This window comes from Xenopus tropicalis, chromosome 2, assembly GCF_000004195.4.
Source record: "Xenopus tropicalis strain Nigerian chromosome 2, UCB_Xtro_10.0, whole genome shotgun sequence".
NCBI classification, from domain to species: domain Eukaryota; kingdom Metazoa; phylum Chordata; class Amphibia; order Anura; family Pipidae; genus Xenopus; species Xenopus tropicalis.
Genome location: NC_030678.2, coordinates 1,485,218 through 1,505,874, shown reverse-complemented (window position 1 = coordinate 1,505,874; position 20,657 = coordinate 1,485,218). Strand labels below are relative to the sequence as shown.

The following is a 20,657-nucleotide window of genomic DNA, read 5'->3' as shown; positions in this document are numbered from 1 at the left end:
AGGGGCGGTTAGTAATGGGGGGCGCTGAGAATAAGGAGAATCAGGGGAAGTGGGGGGACAGTCTGTGGGGGTTCAACCAACATAATCACTGGGATTTGATAGCGTTACTGTTCCTGTGAGGCACGGGGGGGGGGGGGGGGGGGTCACTGGGATTCTGAGGGAAAGGCGGGGCCCACGGGGGGGGGGTCTGCCAATGTAATGCCACCTATCCCCTCAAGTATCTCACTGCCCTTCCACCTCCACCAACCTGCCCCCTATATTCTGCCCCACCCGCCTATCTACCCAATGCATGCTGGGAGAAGGCTGCCATATCACTTTCTGGTTGGGGGGGGGGGTTACTAAATATGAGCAGTAGCACCGCGGTACCCCGGCCCAACGGGCCCAGCGTCCCCCACACTAACAGCCCAGCGGGACACAATCAGGCGCCGCAGTCCCGCCCCTTCCTGGCCACATGGCACGTATCGCCCCGCCCCCCAGCCATACAGGCCCCGCCCCCCAGCCATACAGGCCCCGGAGCCTTTGTGTTCCACCCCTTGCGGCCTAGTGCCCCCCTGCAAGCCTGCGCTAGAGTTCTGCTTGTTTCTATGCCAACCGGAAGCCCCGCCCCCCGGCGCCCCTGTATGACGTGCGGCGGCCGCTGGTGATTACGCAGAGACGCGCGGGTGCCGGAGTGGAACATGGCGGAGTATCTGGCCTCCATCTTCGGTACCGAGAAGGACAAGTGAGAGCGGGGCCCGGGGCTGGGGGGGAGCGGGGTGGGGCCGGGAATGGGGGGCCGCAGGGGGGGAACCGACCCACCTACCAGCGGGGCTTTATATTGGGGGGAAATGGGAGAAACTGGCGGGGAAACCAACTGAGTCTGTGGGGGCGGGAAACGGGGAGTCCGGGGGGAGAATGAGAGGGAGACTCGGGGGGAGAGAGAATGAGAGGGAGACTCGGGGGGAGAGAGAATGAGAGGGAGACTCGGGGGGAGAGAGAATGAGAGGGAGACTCGGGGGGAGAGAGAGAATGAGAGGGAGACTCGGGGAGAGAGAGAATGAGAGGGAGACTCGGGGGGAGAGAGAGAATGAGAGGGAGACTCGGGGGGAGAGAGAATGAGAGGGAGACTCGGGGGGAGAGAGAATGAGAGGGAGACTCGGGGGGAGAGAGAATGAGAGGGAGACTCGGGGAGAGAGAGAATGAGAGGGAGACTCGGGGGGAGAGAGAGAATGAGAGGGAGACTCGGGGGAGAGAGAGAATGAGAGGGAGACTCGGGGGGAGAGAGAGAGAATGAGAGGGAGACTCGGGGGGGGAGAGAGAGAATGAGAGGGAGACTCGGGGGGAGAGAGAGAGAATGAGAGGGAGACTCGGGGGGAGAGAGAGAATGAGAGGGAGACTCGGGGGGAGAGAGAGAGAATGAGAGGGAGACTCGGGGGGAGAGAGAGAATGAGAGGGAGACTCGGGGGGAGAGAGAATGAGAGGGAGACTCGGGGGGAGAGAGAGAATGAGAGGGAGACTCGGGGGGAGAGAGAATGAGAGGGAGACTCGGGGGGGGGAGAGAGAGAATGAGAGGGAGACTCGGGGGGAGAGAGAGAATGAGAGGGAGACTCGGGGGGAGAGAGAGAATGAGAGGGAGACTCGGGGGGAGAGAGAGAATGAGAGGGAGACTCGGGGGGAGAGAGAGAATGAGAGGGAGACTCGGGGGGAGAGAGAGAGAATGAGAGGGAGACTCGGGGGGAAGAGAGAGAATGAGAGGGAGACTCGGGGGGAGAGAGAATGAGAGGGAGACTCGGGGGGAGAGAGAGAATGAGAGGGAGACTCGGGGGGAGAGAGAATGAGAGGGAGACTCGGGGGGGGGAGAGAGAGAATGAGAGGGAGACTCGGGGGGAGAGAGAGAATGAGAGGGAGACTCGGGGGGGGGAGAGAGAGAATGAGAGGGAGACTCGGGGGGAGAGAGAGAATGAGAGGGAGACTCGGGGGGAGAGAGAGAATGAGAGGGAGACTCGGGGGGAGAGAGAATGAGAGGGAGACTCGGGGGGGGGAGAGAGAGAATGAGAGGGAGACTCGGGGGGAGAGAGAGAATGAGAGGGAGACTCGGGGGGAGAGAGAGAATGAGAGGGAGACTCGGGGGAGAGAGAATGAGAGGGAGACTTGGGGGGGAGAGAGAATGAGAGGGAGACTCGGGGGGGAGAGAGAATGAGAGGGAGACTCGGGGGGGGAGAGAATGAGAGGGAGACTCGGGGGGAGAGAATGAGAGGGAGACTCGGGGGGGGAGAGAGAGAGAATGAGAGGGAGACTCGGGGGGGAGAGAGAATGAGAGGGAGACTCGGGGGGGGAGAGAATGAGAGGGAGACTCGGGGGGGGAGAGAGAGAGAATGAGAGGGAGACTCGGGGGGAGAGAGAATGAGAGGGAGACTCGGGGGGGGAGAGAGAATGAGAGGGAGACTCGGGGGGAGAGGAGAGAATGAGAGGGAGACTCGGGGGGAGAGAGAGAATGAGAGGGAGACTCGGGGGGAGAGAGAATGAGGGGGAGACTCGGGGGGAGAGAGAATGAGGGGGAGACTCGGGGGAGAGAGAATGAGGGGAGACTCGGGGGGGAGAGAGAATGAGAGGGAGACTCGGGGGGGAGAGAGAATGAGAGGGAGACTCGGGGGGGGAGAGAGAATGAGAGGGAGACTCGGGGGGAGAGAGAATGAGAGGGAGACTCGGGGGGGAGAGAGAATGAGAGGGAGACTCGGGGGGGAGAGAGAATGAGAGGGAGACTCGGGGGGGGAGAGAGAATGAGAGGGAGACTCGGGGGGGAGAGAGAATGAGAGGGAGACTCCGGGGGAGAGAGAATGAGAGGGAGACTCGGGGGGGAGAGAGAATGAGAGGGAGACTCGGGGGGGAGAGAGAATGAGAGGGAGACTCGGGGGGGAGAGAGAATGAGAGGGAGACTCGGGGGGGAGAGAGAATGAGAGGGAGACTCGGGGGGAGAGAGAATGAGGGGGAGACTCGGGGGGAGAGAGAATGAGGGGGAGACTCGGGGGGAGAGAGAATGAGAGGGAGACTCGGGGGGGAGAGAGAATGAGAGGGAGACTCGGGGGGGGAGAGCGAGAATAAGGGGGAGGCTCAAGGGGGGGGGGGGGGGTACCAAATGTTCTGCCCCCAGTGACTATAATAACCTGATACCTGGGCCCCGTGTGGCCCCTGAATAGCAAAGGGGCGTGACATTTGGTGCCCCAATGAGTTCATTCTCCTTTAAAGGGGAACTCACCCCAAGCTGCTGATGTTACCGACCAATGAAAATGTTTTGTATAAATTGCAATGTCTGTTCTGACTGCTGACACAATGTAGCAGGGACTCGGCTGTTACTCAGCAGTTTGTGCCTCGTTGTTTCAGGAGTCAGAAGCAGCAGTGCAGGGAGTGGGCCAGTAACCTGTGGGACTGGGCCGGCAGTGGCCCATTAGGGTAAATGTCAGGCAACTTAACCCCTCGCGACCAGTCAGTCACACAGTATGTGTTTGGCATCATTTTCTCCTCAGGGTTAACTGCTCATTTTACTTTAAGATTGGAGCATGTCGCCATGGAGACCGATGCTCCCGACTTCACAACAAGCCCACCTTCAGTCAGGTAAGTACCCCCACTCCTCTCTGGGCTCCCCCCGCAGCCTGCAGTGGAACATCCTACAGACTGGAATGTGTCTCTATGGCAGCTCCTGCATATAATACCCACCCCCCATAGCCTGTACAGAGAGATACCATAAAACTATGGCACATAGGGATTCCCTTGTACTAAGCACAATTCAGCAGGAACAGCCCCCTAAGTTTGCCTATAGCCTGTACAGAGAGATACCATAAAACTATGGCACATAGGGATTCCCCTGTACTAAGCACAATTCAGCAGGAACAGCCCCCTAAGTTTGCCCATAGCCTGTACAGAGAGATACCATAAAACTATGGCACATAGGGATTCCCCTGTACTAAGCACAATTCAGCAGGAACAGCCCCCTAAGTTTGCCCATAGCCTGTACAGAGAGATACCATAAAACTATGGCACATAGGGATTCCCCTGTACTAAGCACAATTCAGCAGGAACAGCCCCCTAAGTTTGCTCATAGCCTGTACAGAGAGATACCATAAAACTATGGCACATAGGGATTCCCCCGTACTAAGCACAATTCAGCAGGAACAGCCCCCTAAGTTTGCCCATAGCCTGTACAGAGAGATACCATAAAACTATGGCACATAGGGATTCCCCTGTACTAAGCACAATTCAGCAGGAACAGCCCCCTAAGTTTGCTCATAGCCTGTACAGAGAGATACCATAAAACTATGGCACATAGGGATTCCCCTGTACTAAGCACAATTCAGCAGGAACAGCCCCCTAAGCTTCCAGTAAATGCCCGACACTGGGGGGAGTACAATAGGGGGCGCTATATGTACCTACATAATGTTATATATTGAGAGAATCAGTGTAGTGCCCCCCCGGGGCAGTCAGGATGGAGGTGCTGTACTGGGGAAGGGGGGCATTACACACAACATGCTTGGGGGTGGCAGCTGAATGATGGGCTGATGGTCGTGGAACTGGGCCCACGATTGCCCCATTACTGCCCCATGATTGCACATTTTCCCATAATGCCTCACCCGCTGCCCCTCTCATTCCAGACTATCGCTCTGCTGAACATTTACCGGAACCCACAGAATTCCTCCCAGTCGGCAGATGGACTTCGCTGTAAGTGGCCCCTTCCCACAATTGCACCCCTTATTGCCCTGGGGCATTTTATTGTCCCTCCTGCCCCATACCTGACCCCACCCTCTGCTTTATTTGCTCCTCTCCTGCTTTGTGCCTCCCCAGCTATACTGTGAATATTCCTACCCCCTTCCTTGTTTGCCCCCTTCCTCTCTCTAATTGCCCAGTTGCCCCTTCCCCTGTTACAGGTGCTGTGAGCGATGTGGAGATGCAGGAACATTATGACGAGTTCTTCGAGGTGAGGGACCCTATTGTCTCTGGGGGCTGCAATGGGGGGGGGGGGGAAGAAGCACGTGACATGGGTGCTGGGGTAGTTGGGGCGGGACTCACGTTCTTGTTGCCCTTTCAGGAGGTATTTACAGAGATGGAGGAGAAGTACGGGGAGGTGGAGGAAATGAACGTGTGCGACAACTTGGGAGACCACCTGGTGGGGAACGTCTATGTCAAGGTAATTGGGGGATAAGGGGCCTGTACTGTTCCTCTGGGGCTGCTGGGAAAGGGGCTTTCCCTGGGGGGGGGGGGGGGGGGGAGAGGAGACTGGAGCCCTGCCTTGTGGGTGGGAAGTGGGCGGCTCTGTTTCCTGAGGGGGCGGAGCTCTGCTTCCAGTTTCTTTGGTTTGGCAGGGGCCATGGCTTCTCTCCTGGGGGGTGGGGCATACCCCGAGGGGCCATGGCTTCTCTCCTGGGGGGTGGGGCATACCCCGAGGGGCCATGGCTTCTCTCCTGGGGGGTGGGGCATACCCCGAGGGGCCATGGCTTCTCTCCTGGGGGGTGGGGAATACCCCGAGGGGCCATGGCTTCTCTCCTGGGGGGTGGGGAATACCCCGAGGGGCCATGGCTTCTCTCCTGGGGGGTGGGGCATACCCCGAGGGGCCATGGCTTCTCTCCTGGGGGGTGGGGCATACCCCGAGGGGCGGGCAGACTGTACCAATCCCTGTGCTGTTTGCAGTTCCGCCGAGAGGAAGACGCTGAGAAGGCTGTGAAGGATCTGAACAACCGTTGGTTTAACGGGCAGCCAATCCACGCCGAGCTGTCCCCCGTCACTGACTTTAGGGAGGCCTGCTGCCGCCAGTATGAGATGGGGTAAGGACTCCGATTACAGCCGCTACCCCAACCTTGTCCCCTAATACTGCCCCCCAATAGGAAAGTAAATGTACATGCAGTGCATCATGGGACGGCGTCAATGGGTGCTAATGTTATGTTCTCTGTACACTTCGTTCAGACCCTTTCCCTGGGTCATTTGTCCGAACAAAATCCCCTAGTTGCTAGGGTCATTGAACTTAGCAACCATGGTTTTATTTTCTGCAATGGAAACAAAAATTCCTCAGACCAAATGCACTTATGGTGGTGCTGGGAAACTCACGGGGGGGTGCTGTCTCTTTCCCTACAGGGAGTGCACGCGCGGGGGGTTCTGCAACTTCATGCATCTGAAACCAATCTCTCGAGAGCTGCGCAGGGAGTTGTACGGCCGCCGAAGGAAGAAGTGAGTATCCGCCTCGTTGGTGTTATAGTAAAGCTGCTCCTATTGGACGGGATCCTTATCGCTCAGTGTAACCCCCAGGCTACTGAGATCAGTAGCCCCACATGTTACTCTTAATAGCCGCTGTCGCTAATTGTAGGCATCATTCTCGCTCCAGATCCCGGGAACGTCGCTCTCGCTCCAGAGACCGCGGCAGGGGAGGCGGTGGTGGTGGCGGAGGAGGCGGCGGCGGTGGTGGCGGAGGAGGCGGCGGTGGCGGCAGAGACAGGGACCGGAGAAGATCAAGAGACCGCGAGAGGTCGGGTCGCTTTTGAGCAGGAGTTTTTAATTCCGTTTCCTGGAAGTTTCCGGGGGCTCCCCGGGGTATCTGGGACTCAGCGGTTGGGGGAGGGGGGGTGGGGCTTCTATTTCTTTGTATTTCTCAGGATTTATTTTTTTTTTGTCTTTGCTTTTTGTTTTTGTTTTTTTAAGCCGAGCTTCTGATTAAACATTTGTAGTGATCCAGTATCTGGGGGCGATTCCTGGTGTTTGTGGGTGCACGTTGGGGGGCGGGGCTAATCCTTGTCCTAATGGGTAGCACCCCTGGTCTTGCTTCCCTGCAGGGGTAAGAACATGGGGGGCACCTGGGCCTTTAACACAAGATAATGTTGAGCTGCTGCCCATAGTGACCCTAATACTAAAGCAAGACTTTATTTTGCCTGTGCTTTACTTTCCCTTTAACAGCTTTCAGCTCCGCTCCTTTGTGCAGCAAAAAGCCATTCCCCCCCATGTTCTGTACCTGCCGGGGGGGGCTGTTCCTGCCTGACCTTATTCTGCAAACCCCCCTCATTGGAAGAGCAGCCTGTGGCCTTAGTATCTCTAGCTGCTGTTACAGTGTGAGCCTCTGGGTGGCGCTGTTAGTAATGGGAGGCTGTTACTCCTGGGCTCAGGGCTTTGTCCTCTTACCCCACCCCCAGTCATGTGACCCCCTTAAAAGCACCAAGTGCTAAAGCCAATAGCAGAACAGGTACTGGCTTCATAGCCCCCCTTCCACCACTAACTGGGGGGAAGTCCTTGCCCCCAGGAGCTTACAGTCTAACACAGGTTAGACACACAAAGTGCTAGAGAACAAGGAAAGGGTCACACAGTGGGGGCCCGAGTGTAAGTGCAACCGAGCAGGGAAATCTCGCAATTTCAATTGGCCCGTTCATTTTTTTTTTTTTTTTTGACTTGCCACTGCTGGTTACCAGGGTGCCACTTACCTAGCAACCAGTCACTCGTTTGAATGGCTGGGAGCTGAATTTGGATCAGCAGTAATCTGGGTGCTGGGGGGGAAGGGTACCGACACCCCCTGGTGTATTTAGTCTGGAGTCGGAACTTGACTTGGCTCATGTTGTACTTAGGGGTTAAAAGGGGGTAAATTGAGGGCTGGTTTAGGCTGGGGGGGGGGGTATGGGGCAGAGTGGGAAGCTCTGATTAAGGTAATGTTATGAGCCTTTGCTCTCATGTTAGAGACCCCGAACCTCCTGCTGTCCCAGCATGCTCAGCGTGCTCCCTCTGCACAATGGGGATAGCGTAACTATAACCCCCCCTTCCTCCTCCTCTGCCCGGGGAGTAGCAGCCAATAGGATAAGGGAAAGTTGATCTCATTATGACCTGTGGGAGGAAGTCTCTCAATCTGGGAGTGTTTCTAGAATCCCTGCCGTAAAGCAAGACAGGACTGCTGCTATTTGCCAGAAAGGAAGAGAAATAGTCACGCAAGAATAAAAAGCAGCATTAAAGTAAAGCATTATTGTCCCCAAACAGCCCATATCTGTATATATTGCCCTTCTACAGCTCTGTGTCACTGATCAACTGACAGGAAATAATGCAGCTAGAACAGGAAGTCATGTGGGTGTAAAAGATCCGGTTCTCTTTATTCATTGGCTGAGGTAACCCAGCAGTGTGTGAGAGCAGTGCTTTATATGGTTACATATATAAATACATGCAGCTGCCACTAGGGGGAGACTTTGTGTTCTACATATAAACCTGAATTGGCCTGTATTGGGGGAGTAATCTTATCTTACTGGAGGGACTGTCCTTATCATTTACAGTAGGGGGTACATTATCCCTTATAATACATGAGTGATACTCAGAGTTCCCTGTTTAACTCAGCCTGCAGCCTTGTGCCTTTATATGGGGGGCACAGAACCCCTCAGTGACTGCTAATATCCTTATCATTTACAGTAGGGGGTACATTATCCCTTATAATACATGAGTGATACTCAGAGTTCCCTGTATAACTCAGCCTGCAGCCTTGTGCCTTTATATGGGCACAGAACCCCTCAGTGACTGCTAATATCCTTATCATTTACAGTAGGGGGTACATTATCCCTTATAATACATGAGTGATACTCAGAGTTCCCTGTATAACTCAGCCTGCAGCCTTGTGCCTTTATATGGGGGGTACAGAACCCCTCAGTGACTGCTAATATCCTTATCATTTACAGTAGGGGGTACATTATCCCTTATAATACATGAGTGATACTCAGAGTTCCCTGTATAACTCAGCCTGCAGCCTTGTGCCTTTATATGGGGGGCACAGAACCCCTCAGTGACTGCTAATATCCTTATCATTTACAGTAGGAGGTACATTATCCCTTATAATACATGAGTGATACTCAGAGTTCCCTGTATAACTCAGCCTGCAGCCTTGTGCCTTTATATGGGGGGCACAGAGCCCCTCAGTGACTGCTAATATCCTTATCATTTACAGTAGGGGGTACATTATCCCTTATAATACATGAGTGATACTCAGAGTTCCCTGTATAACTCAGCCTGCAGCCTTGTGCCTTTATATGGGGGGCACAGAACCCCTCAGTGACTGCTAATATCCTTATCAGTTACAGTAGGGGGTACATTATCCCTTATAATACATGAGTGATACTCAGAGTTCCCTGTATAACTCAGCCTGCAGCCTTGTGCCTTTATATGGGGGGTACAGAACCCCTCAGTGACTGCTAATATCCTTATCATTTACAGTAGGGGGTACATTATCCCTTATAATACATGAGTGATACTCAGAGTTCCCTGTATAACTCAGCCTGCAGCCTTGTGCCTTTATATGGGGGGCACAGAGCCCCTCAGTGAATGCTAATATCCTTATCATTTACAGTAGGGGGTACATTATCCCTTATAATACATGAGTGATACTCAGAGTTCCCTGTATAACTCAGCCTGCAGCCTTGTGCCTTTATATGGGGGGCACAGAACCCCTCAGTGACTGCTAATATCCTTATCAGTTACAGTAGGGGGTACATTATCCCTTATAATACATGAGTGATACTCAGAGTTCCCTGTATAACTCAGCCTGCAGCCTTGTGCCTTTATATGGGGGGCACAGAGCCCCTCAGTGACTGCTAATATCCTTATCATTTACAGTAGGGGGTACATTATCCCTTATAATACATGAGTGATACTCAGAGTTCCCTGTATAACTCAGCCTGCAGCCTTGTGCCTTTATATGGGGGGCACAGAGCCCCTCAGTGACTGCTAATATCCTTATCATTTACAGTAGGGGGTACAGTATCCCTTATAATACATGAGTGATACTCAGAGTTCCCTGTATAACTCAGCCTGCAGCCTTGTGCCTTTATATGGGGGGCACAGAACCCCTCAGTGACTGCTAATATCCTTATCATTTACAGTAGGGGGTACATTATCCCTTATAATACATGAGTGATACTCAGAGTTCCCTGTATAACTCAGCCTGCAGCCTTGTGCCTTTATATGGGGGGCACAGAACCCCTCAGTGACTGCTAATATCCTTATCATTTACAGTAGGGGGTACATTATCCCTTATAATACATGAGTGATACTCAGAGTTCCCTGTATAACTCAGCCTGCAGCCTTGTGCCTTTATATGGGGGGCACAGAACCCCTCAGTGACTGCTAATATCCTTATCAGTTACAGTAGGGGGTACATTATCCCCTATAATACACAATGTGCAATAGTGTATGTGCCACAGAGGAAGTGAAGTTACTGATGGGGAAACCAATCTGATTTCCTGTGTAATTCTCACTTTATTTATGTTGGTTTGAGGGGGGCGTCATTGCTGAAGCTTTAAAAAATACCCCCAATATTTTGATAAGGATTATTCAGAGTTACAGAGAGAGTGTGTTTTCCAGTAAATTCACTTTTTGAAAATGATTGCCTGCTGGGCTGTGGGCACTGTATGGGTTCCCTAGGGAACATCTTCCCGCTTCCATGTTATACTACTGCCAGTTACAAATATGGCGGCTTTTGGCGGTAAGAGGAACGGCACACACACCAATTTCGTATAACAGAGAGTAACTACGCACATTCCGTAATCACAATTGCTATTAATCAAACTGTGGAGCTACGTAGTCTCCGTAAATATGTCAAGCCGTAGCTACGCGATTTCCATAACTCCAGCGTAACTTGAGGGGCGTGGTTCCGCAGCATCTGGAAATTACGTGGCGTGACCTTGCGCGGACGGTTACCCTGCTACGTGTAAAGCGTAGCGATCTTCCGCAGCAAGGTCCAAAGTTACACATTTAGCGTAGCCAGTAAATCCTACACAGTAATGTTATCGGCGGCGATAGGGTTCCGGGGAGCCCGGCTTATCCCTGTTCTGCGGGGGAGCAGATGCTTTCATGTGTCCCAGGGTAACCCGGCAGCCAAAGTGGCGGTGGTAGGTAATGTAACTGTAACTGCCTAGTTCCCCTATACAGACGCGCCTCCCTACCGCTGTGAGAGAAAATGGCGCTGCATTGCCTGGACTGTACCATTCCACCTTCAGTATAGGGGGCGGATACAGGTGGTTTGTCCCTGAATCATAATTTCAAACAAAAATCCTTAATTTTCCTCTAATCTCCCTGGTCTGAGCCGAGTGGCCCCCATGGGGCGGGAATTTCCCTCAATTGTGAGGTAAAGCCAGTGAGAGACAGCCATCAGAAATCATGGGGCCCCTTACACCAACATTTTCTGGGCCCCCCTCCTCTCATGCCCTGCCCCCCAATGACCCCTCCCCCAGTGACCCCTCCCATCAGTACAAAGGACACACAGACACTGGTAGCCAGGGCCCCCTAAAACATTGGTAGCCAGGGCCCCCCTAAAACATTGGTAGCCAGGGCCCCCCTAAAACATTGGTAGCCAGGGCCCCCCTAAAACATTGGTAGCCAGGGCCCCCCTAAAACATTGGTAGCCAGGGCCCCCCTAAAACATTGGTAGCCAGGGACCCCCTAAAACATTGGTAGCCAGGGCCTCCCTAAAACATTGGTAGCCAGGGACCCCTAAAACATTGGTAGCCAGGGACCCCTAAAACATTGGTAGCCAGGGACCCCCTAAAACATTGGTAGCCAGGGCCCCCCTAAAACATTGGTAGCCAGGGACCCCTAAAACATTGGTAGCCAGGGCCCCCTAAAACATTGGTAGCCAGGGACCCCTAAAACATTGGTAGCCAGGGACCCCTAAAACATTGGTAGCCAGGGCCCCCCTAAAAACATTGGTAGCCAGGGACCCCTAAAACATTGGTAGCCAGGGACCCCTAAAACACTGGTAGCCAGGGCCCCCCTAAAACATTGGTAGCCAGGGACCCCTAAAACATTGGTAGCCAGGGACCCCCTAAAACATTGGTAGCCAGGGACCCCCTAAAACACTGGTAGCCAGGGCCCCCCTAAAACATTGGTAGCCAGGGCCCCCTAAAACATTGGTAGCCAGGGACCCCTAAAACATTGGTAGCCAGGGACCCCTAAAACATTGGTAGCCAGGGCCCCCCTAAAACATTGGTAGCCAGGGCCCCCTAAAACATTGGTAGCCAGGGCCCCCCTAAAACATTGGTAGCCAGGGACCCCTAAAACATTGGTAGCCAGGGACCCCTAAAACATTGGTAGCCAGGGACCCCTAAAACATTGGTAGCCAGGGACCCCTAAAACATTGGTAGCCAGGGCCCCCCTAAAACATTGGTAGCCAGGGACCCCTAAAACATTGGTAGCCAGGGACCCCTAAAACATTGGTAGCCAGGGACCCCCTAAAACATTGGTAGCCAGGGACCCCCTAAAACACTGGTAGCCAGGGACCCCCTAAAACATTGGTAGCCAGGGACCCCCTAAAACATTGGTAGCCAGGGCCCCCCTAAAACATTGGTAGCCAGGGACCCCTAAAACATTGGTAGCCAGGGACCCCTAAAACATTGGTAGCCAGGGACCCCTAAAACATTGGTAGCCAGGGACCCCCTAAAACATTGGTAGCCAGGGACCCCTAAAACATTGGTAGCCAGGGACCCCTAAAACATTGGTAGCCAGGGACCCCTAAAACATTGGTAGCCAGGGACCCCCTAAAACATTGGTAGCCAGGGACCCCTAAAACATTGGTAGCCAGGGACCCCTAAAACATTGGTAGCCAGGGCCCCCTAAAACATTGGTAGCCAGGGCCCCCCTAAAACATTGGTAGCCAGGGCCCCCTAAAACATTGGTAGCCAGGGCCCCCCTAAAACATTGGTAGCCAGGGCCCCCCTAAAACATTGGTAGCCAGGGCCCCCCTAAAACATTGGTAGCCAGGGACCCCTAAAACATTGGTAGCCAGGGACCCCTAAAACATTGGTAGCCAGGGACCCCCTAAAACATTGGTAGCCAGGGACCCCTAAAACATTGGTAGCCAGGGACCCCCTAAAACATTGGTAGCCAGGGACCCCTAAAACATTGGTAGCCAGGGACCCCTAAAACATTGGTAGCCAGGGCCCCCTAAAACATTGGTAGCCAGGGCCCCCCTAAAACATTGGTAGCCAGGGCCCCCCTAAAACATTGGTAGCCAGGGCCCCCCTAAAACATTGGTAGCCAGGGCCCCCCTAAAACATTGGTAGGCAGGGCCCCCCTAAAACATTGGTAGCCAGTATCCTCCAGCTCCCCCCCCAGCCGGCCCCCTTTAAAGTGACAATGGTCCGGGCCCCCTGTGACCCCCTGATGGCGGCCCTGGGTAAAGGGGCCGCTCCGCGGGGGCGTGTCTCTCGAGTAGGGGCGTGTCTCTCGAGTAGGGGCGTGTCTCTCGAGTAGGGGCGTGTCTCTCGAGTAGGGGCGTGTCTCTCGAGTAGGGGCGTGTCTCTCGAGTAGGGGCGTGTCTCTCGAGTAGGGGCGTGTCTCTCGAGTAGGGGCGTGTCTCTCGAGTAGGGGCGTGTCTCTCGAGTAGGGGCGTGTCTCTCGAGTAGGGGTGCTGCTGCTATGATGTAAATAAGTTTATGATTCTGGATTTCAGCGGTTTCTGCCATAAAGTACCCGTGTGGGGTCGTTATTAATAAATAGGGAGGAGCAACAAAACTAAATGATTTCTAATTTGGCCTCAATATGTGAGAATCCACTTCTGTAACATCCCAGGTCCTGTCCGGCTGTGGGGTGTATGATGGAACTGAGATCCACGAAGCCTCGGCGTGAGTACTGGGGGGCTGCCCTGTGCCCCGTTCCCTCACCTTTCCTGGGGGGCCGCCCTGTGCCCCGTTCCCTCACCTTTCCTGGGGGGCTGCCCTGTGCCCCGTTCCCTCACCTTTCCTGGGGGGCTGCCCTGTGCCTCGTTCCCTCACCTTTCCTGGGGGGCCGCCCTGTGCCCCGTTCCCTCACCTTTCCTGGGGGGCTGCCCTGTGCCCCGTTCCCTCACCTTTCCTGGGGGGCCGCCCTGTGCCCCGTTCCCTCACCTTTCCTGGGGGGCTGCCCTGTGCCCCGTTCCCTCACCTTTCCTGGGGGGCTGCCCTGTGCCTCGTTCCCTCACCTTTCCTGGGGGGCTGCCCTGTTCCTCGTTCCCTCACCTTTCCTGGGGGGCTGCCCTGTGCCTCGTTCCCCCACCTTTCCTGGGGGGCTGCCCTGTGCCCCGTTCCCTCACCTTTCCTGGGGGGCTGCCCTGTGCCCCGTTCCCTCACCTTTCCTGGGGGGCTGCCCTGTGCCTCGTTCCCTCACCTTTCCTGGGGGGCTGCCCTGTTCCTCGTTCCCTCACCTTTCCTGGGGGGCTGCCCCGTGCCTCGTTCCCCCGCCTTTCCTGGGGGGCTGCCCTGTTCCTCGTTCCCTCACCTTTCCTGGGGGGCTGCCCTGTGCCCCGTTCCCTCACCTTTCCTGGGGGGCCGCCCTGTGCCTCGTTCCCTCACCTTTCCTGGGGGGCTGCCCTGTTCCTCGTTCCCTCACCTTTCCTGGGGGGCTGCCCCGTGCCTCGTTCCCTCACCTTTCCTGGGGGGCTGCCCCGTGCCTCGTTCCCCCGCCTTTCCTGGGGGGCTGCCCTGTTCCTCGTTCCCTCACCTTTCCTGGGGGGCTGCCCTGTGCCCCGTTCCCTCACCTTTCCTGGGGGGCCGCCCTGTGCCCCGTTCCCTCACCTTTCCTGGGGGGCTGCCTGTGCCCCGTTCCCTCACCTTTCCTGGGGGGCTGCCTGTGCCCCGTTCCCTCACCTTTCCTGGGGGGCCGCCCTGTGCCCCGTTCCCTCACCTTTCCTGGGGGGCTGCCCTGTGCCCCGTTCCCTCACCTTTCCTGGGGGGCTGCCCTGTGCCCCGTTCCCTCACCTTTCCTGGGGGGCTGCCCCGTGCCCCGTTCCCTCACCTTTCCTGGGGGGCTGCCCTGTGCCCCGTTCCCTCACCTTTCCTGGGGGGCTGCCCTGTGCCCCGTTCCCTCACCTTTCCTGGGGGGCTGCCCTGTGCCTCGTTCCCTCACCTTTCCTGGGGGGCTGCCCTGTGCCCCGTTCCCTCACCTTTCCTGGGGGGCTGCCCTGTGCCCCGTTCCCTCACCTTTCCTGGGGGGCTGCCCCGTGCCTCGTTCCCCCGCCTTTCCTGGGGGGCTGCCCTGTTCCTCGTTCCCCCACCTTTCCTGGGGGGCTGCCCTGTGCCCCGTTCCCTCACCTTTCCTGGGGGGCTGCCCTGTGCCCCGTTCCCTCACCTTTCCTGGGGGGCTGCCCTGTGCCCCGTTCCCTCACCTTTCCTGGGGGGGCTGCCCTGTGCCCCGTTCCCTCACCTTTCCTGGGGGCTGCCCTGTGCCTCGTTCCCTCACCTTTCCTGGGGGGCTGCCCTGTGCCCCGTTCCCTCACCTTTCCTGGGGGGGCTGCCCTGTGCCCCGTTCCCTCACCTTTCCTGGGGGGCTGCCCCGTGCCCCGTTCCCCCACCTTTCCTGGGGGGCTGCCCCGTGCCCCGTTCCCTCACCTTTCCTGGGGGGCTGCCCTGTGCCCCGTTCCCTCACCTTTCCTGGGGGGCTGCCCTGTGCCTCGTTCCCTCACCTTTCCTGGGGGGCTGCCCTGTGCCCCGTTCCCTCACCTTTCCTGGGGGGCTGCCCTGTGCCCCGTTCCCTCACCTTTCCTGGGGGGCTGCCCTGTGCCCCGTTCCCTCACCTTTCCTGGGGGGCTGCCCTGTGCCTCGTTCCCTCACCTTTCCTGGGGGGCTGCCCTGTGCCCCGTTCCCTCACCTTTCCTGGGGGGCTGCCCTGTGCCTCGTTCCCTCACCTTTCCTGGGGGGCTGCCCTGTGCCTCGTTCCCTCACCTTTCCTGGGGGGCTGCCCTGTGGCCCCGTTCCCTCACCTTTCCTGGGGGGCTGCCCTGTGCCCCGTTCCCCCACCTTTCCTGGGGGGCTGCCCTGTGCCCCGTTCCCTCACCTTTCCTGGGGGGGCTGCCCTGTGCCCCGTTCCCTCACCTTTCCTGGGGGGCTGCCCTGTGCCTCGTTCTCTCACCTTTCCTGGGGGCTGCCCTGTGCCTCGTTCCCTCACCTTTCCTGGGGGGCTGCCCCGTGCCTCGTTCCCCCGCCTTTCCTGGGGGGCTGCCTGTGCCCCGTTCCCTCACCTTTCCTGGGGGGCCGCCCTGTGCCTCGTTCCCTCACCTTTCCTGGGGGGCTGCCCCGTGCCTCGTTCCCCCGCCTTTCCTGGGGGGCTGCCTGTGCCCCGTTCCCTCACCTTTCCTGGGGGGCTGCCCTGTGCCCCGTTCCCTCACCTTTCCTGGGGGGCTGCCCCGTGCCTCGTTCCCTCACCTTTCCTGGGGGGCTGCCCTGTGCCTCGTTCCCCCGCCTTTCCTGGGGGGCTGCCCCGTGCCTCGTTCCCCCGCCTTTCCTGGGGGGCTGCCTGTGCCCCGTTCCCTCACCTTTCCTGGGGGGCTGCCCTGTTCCTCGTTCCCTCACCTTTCCTGGGGGGCTGCCTGTGCCCCGTTCCCTCACCTTTCCTGGGGGGCTGCCCTGTGCCCCGTTCCCTCACCTTTCCTGGGGGGCTGCCCCGTGCCTCGTTCCCTCACCTTTCCTGGGGGGCTGCCCTGTTCCTCGTTCCCTCACCTTTCCTGGGGGGCTGCCCCGTGCCTCGTTCCCCCGCCTTTCCTGGGGGGCTGCCCTGTTCCTCGTTCCCCCACCTTTCCTGGGGGGCTGCCCTGTGCCCCGTTCCCTCACCTTTCCTGGGGGGGCTGCCCTGTGCCCCGTTCCCTCACCTTTCCTGGGGGGCTGCCCTGTGCCTCGTTCCCTCACCTTTCCTGGGGGGCTGCCCTGTGCCCCGTTCCCTCACCTTTCCTGGGGGGGCTGCCCTGTGCCCCGTTCCCTCACCTTTCCTGGGGGGCTGCCCCGTGCCCCCACCTTTCCTGGGGGGCTGCCCCGTGCCCCGTTCCCTCACCTTTCCTGGGGGGCTGCCCTGTGCCCCGTTCCCTCACCTTTCCTGGGGGGCTGCCCCGTGCCTCGTTCCCCCGCCTTTCCTGGGGGGCTGCCCTGTTCCTCGTTCCCCCACCTTTCCTGGGGGGCTGCCCTGTGCCCCGTTCCCTCACCTTTCCTGGGGGGGCTGCCCTGTGCCCCGTTCCCTCACCTTTCCTGGGGGGCTGCCCTGTGCCTCGTTCCCTCACCTTTCCTGGGGGGCTGCCCTGTTCCTCGTTCCCTCACCTTTCCTGGGGGGCTGCCCTGTGCCTCGTTCCCTCACCTTTCCTGGGGGGCTGCCCTGTTCCTCGTTCCCCCACCTTTCCTGGGGGGCTGCCCTGTGCCTCGTTTCCCCACCTTTCCTGGGGGGCTGCCCTGTTCCTCGTTCCCCCACCTTTCCTGGGGGGCTGCCCTGTGCCTCGTTCCCTCACCTTTCCTGGGGGGCTGCCCTGTTCCTCGTTCCCTCACCTTTCCTGGGGGGCTGCCCTGTGCCTCGTTCCCTCACCTTTCCTGGGGGGCTGCCCTGTTCCTCGTTCCCCCACCTTTCCTGGGGGGCTGCCCTGTTCCTCGTTCCCCCACCTTTCCTGGGGGGCTGCCCTGTGCCTCGTTTCCCCACCTTTCCTGGGGGGCTGCCCTGTGCCTCGTTTCCCCACCTTTCCTGGGGGGCTGCCCTGTGCCTCGTTCCCCCGCCTTTCCTGGGGGGGGAACTGCGCCCCGTTCCCTCACCTTTCCTGGGGGGCTGCCCTGTGCCTCGTTCCCCCGCCTTTCCTGGGGGACTGCCCTGTGCCTCGTTTCCCCATTTTTCCTGGGGGGCCGCCCTTGTACCTAAACCCTTCCCTGTATATTACAGGATTCTGGTTCACCTGAGCCGAGCCGGGGCCGAGGTGCAGATGTTTGCCCCAGACATGCCTCAGATGCACGTGGTTGACCATAGCAGGGGGCAGCCATCGCCGGAGTCCAGGTACTGCCTCGGGGGCCCATGGGGATCATTTTGTCCTTTCCCTACTGTCGGCCATCTTGCCCTACTGTACCTGTTATACCTCTCTTCCTACATGTAACGTCTGCTCTGTAGGGGCCCCTCTGTGTGTGGCCCTCAGGGGTTTTGTGTAGGAACCCAGAATCACTGAGATCCAAGATGGAGGGTTTGAGGTGCAGCAGTGAGACTCTGGGGGTCCCATCATGCAGTATAGTATGTACCACTCAGGGAACAGTAAAGCGATGTCTCGGGCCCCCCTAATGCTGAGCTCTATGCCCTAGGAATGTATTGGTGGAATCGGCGCGACTCGCCCGGGGCAACATCACCGCTCTGTCTCAGCTGAATGTGAAGGAACACGATGCGGTTATATTCCCAGGAGGCTTTGGGGCTGCAAAGAACCTGTAAGTGCAGGGGGGGGGTTGTTACCATGGGAACCTAGGGCCACGGCCGCTGCACTCTAACTGGGTTAAAGGGGCGGTTCACCCCTCAAGTTACCTTTAAACATGTTATAGAATGGCCGATGCTTAGCAACAAGGAAGGGGCGGATACCTATTGGCCTGGGAGAAAATGGAAGGCTGGTTTTTACTCCTGGGGGCCAATGAGAGGCCGCTTTGCGCCGGGCGGATGAGCGGGAATCACATGACTGAAGTGTCCGTCTCTTTGTTTGTCCCCGGCTCTCAGTTCCTCCTTTGCTGTCGATGGCGAGTCCTGTAGAGTGCAGCAGGATGTGGAGCGCGTTCTCACGGAGTTCAGCAAAGCCAAGAAGCCGATTGGGTGGGTTGTTGTAGGTTGTTACCCCCCGGGGCTTGTACCTGCCTGTGCCCCCCGTACCCCTCACCATCTCCTTCCCGTTTCAGCCTGTGCTGTATTGCCCCCGTGCTGGCCGCTAAGGTCATTCCTGGCGTGGAGGTGACTGTGGGGCAGGAGGAGGAGCTTGGAGGAAAATGGCCGTATGCTGGAACTGCCAAATCCATCTGTGCGCTGGGCGGGAAGCACTGTGCCAAGGAGGTGGATATATCCTTAGCAACTGGTGGGAAATAGGGGGGTGCTGGCCTGGGTATAGGGGTGCCCTGTGTGCCACGCGTGTGTGTGTGAGGGTTACACGTATATTAATGAGCGTGTGTTTCTATTCTTCTATTTCCATCTCATTGTTTCCTGCTTTTCTGGTTCCGCCCCCTCCCTGGTGTAAGCCACACCCTATTATAAGCTCCACCTCCTACTAACTTTTTCATGCCACCCCCTCCCAACTCTCCCCTTCTAGATCCAGATATCAGCTTCCCCCTTCCCAAATCTCTTTTCCCCACAAAGTGATATTAGCTCTGCCCAATTCCCAACTCTCCCTTCCCACACCCTATTAGCTCCACCCCTTCCTTTTCCTCCCTTCTCCCTATGCCAGCTCCGCCCCATCCTACACCCTATTAGCTCCACCCCTTCCCTGCCTTTTCCTCCCTTCTCCTAATGCCAGCTCCACCCCTTACAAACTTTCCCTTCATACCCTGACATAAGCTCCTCCCCTTCCCAAGTCATCCCTCCCATACACTGTCAGAACCTCCCCTTCCCAGCGGCTCCCTCCCACTTACTGCCCCCTGGGGTTCCATGCTGTCTGTAGCCAATGAGGGCCCGGCCTGGATCCCAGCAAATGAAACACAATCAGAGACAGAGGCACCATTACTGGGACCAGTCGGCGCTGATGAGTTGAGTGCAGTTCCTAGAAAGAAAGCTGGGGATTGGCTAGGGCTTCTTAGCAATTGGCAGCCATTTTGTAACGTGCAACTCTATTGGCCTTAACCCTTTCCTGTACGAGGCGCATGTGGACTCTGAGTGCCGAGTGGTCACCACTCCCGCCTTCATGGGTGAAGCCCCCCTACACCGGATATTCGATGGCATTGGGGCCATGGTGTCGGGAGTCCTCAGGCTCACAGCAAAGTAACAGACTCGCCCCCCCAGTAGGAAGAAGCCGGACCCTCGGCCCAGCTGGTGCCCCACGTAACTCCCCAATGGGACTTGTAGCTGCCCCCCCCAGGGGCCCATTCTCCCGGCTGTACCATCACCGTAACAATAAATCTATTGGTCTTCTGTATGGGGCCCTGTCTGTGTGCTGGGGGCACTGGCAGCTCTTTCTGCCTGGCACTGGGGGGGGGTATAGTTACATGGATGGGTTACTGGGGTGGGGGGACTGATTATATATATAACCCCCCTCTCCTTGCCCCTCTGGCCTGGGCACATCTCCAGCAATGGCTGTACAGAGAGGTCAGGGCGACTGGGTGGGGGAGTCCCCAGAATTCCCCTCTCTCTGCCAGACGCCCCCCCCCCCAGTCAGTGCCGGAGACGCACAACTGAAACTGGGAAGGGACCCAAACAAAAGGGGATGTGAGCGGCTGCACTGCCCCCCCTGTATGAATGGGGTTTCCCACTGACTGGGGGGGGGGCCTGGGGCAGCTCCGCTCTTTCTCCCGCTCCCCCCTAATGTGCTTGTCACTAGCATTGCTTTTATTGGGGGATTAGGCCTTGGGGGGCTTCTCTATCCCACTGACCCCCAATACACTGGGATGTAACATTACGTTGATTGGGGGGTGGGAATTGGTTTAAACCAGAGAGTAATATTCTGAGACAATTTGCAATTGGTCTTCATTTTTTATTTCTAGTTTGTTAGTTATTTCACTTTTGGCTCAGCTGCTCTCCAGTTTATAGTTTCAGCAGCTCTCTGGTTGCTAGGGCCCAAATTACCTTAGCAACCAAGGAATGATTTGAATGAGAGACTGGTATATGAATAGGGGAGGGGCCGAACAATTACAGTAAAACTGGAGCCTCACAGAGCAATAGGGTTTGGCTGCCGGGGTCAGTGACCCCCATTTGAAAGCTGCAAAGAGTCAGAAGAAAAAGGCAAATAATTCAGAAAC

At 57.1% G+C, this 20,657-nt stretch overlaps 2 protein-coding genes across 3 annotated transcripts; both read left to right on the top strand.

The window, feature by feature from the left end:
* Positions 1 to 559: 559 nt before the first annotated feature.
* u2af1 (U2 small nuclear RNA auxiliary factor 1) lies at positions 560 to 6,696 on the top strand. 2 transcript variants are annotated; one of them, XM_031896079.1, is made up of 8 exons: positions 560 to 721; positions 3,529 to 3,591; positions 4,626 to 4,692; positions 4,899 to 4,948; positions 5,060 to 5,158; positions 5,659 to 5,792; positions 6,100 to 6,192; positions 6,347 to 6,696. In XM_031896079.1, the coding sequence occupies exons 4-8, from the start codon at positions 4,919 to 4,921 to the stop codon at positions 6,501 to 6,503; spliced, it is 513 nt and encodes a 170-aa protein (XP_031751939.1). In that variant the 5' UTR covers positions 560 to 721; positions 3,529 to 3,591; positions 4,626 to 4,692; positions 4,899 to 4,918; the 3' UTR covers positions 6,504 to 6,696. The 2 variants fall into 2 exon arrangements, with proteins under 2 accessions (XP_031751939.1, NP_001039113.1); NM_001045648.1 differs by having other exon boundaries at positions 675 to 721; positions 3,504 to 3,591.
* Positions 6,697 to 10,674: 3,978 nt separating this feature from the next.
* gatd3a (glutamine amidotransferase like class 1 domain containing 3A) lies at positions 10,675 to 19,837 on the top strand. The gene is made up of 7 exons (XM_002936318.5): positions 10,675 to 10,862; positions 13,540 to 13,592; positions 17,632 to 17,742; positions 18,039 to 18,158; positions 18,439 to 18,531; positions 18,615 to 18,771; positions 19,559 to 19,837. The coding sequence occupies exons 1-7, from the start codon at positions 10,755 to 10,757 to the stop codon at positions 19,685 to 19,687; spliced, it is 771 nt and encodes a 256-aa protein (XP_002936364.2). The 5' UTR covers positions 10,675 to 10,754; the 3' UTR covers positions 19,688 to 19,837.
* The last annotated feature ends 820 nt before the right edge of the window (positions 19,838 to 20,657 follow it).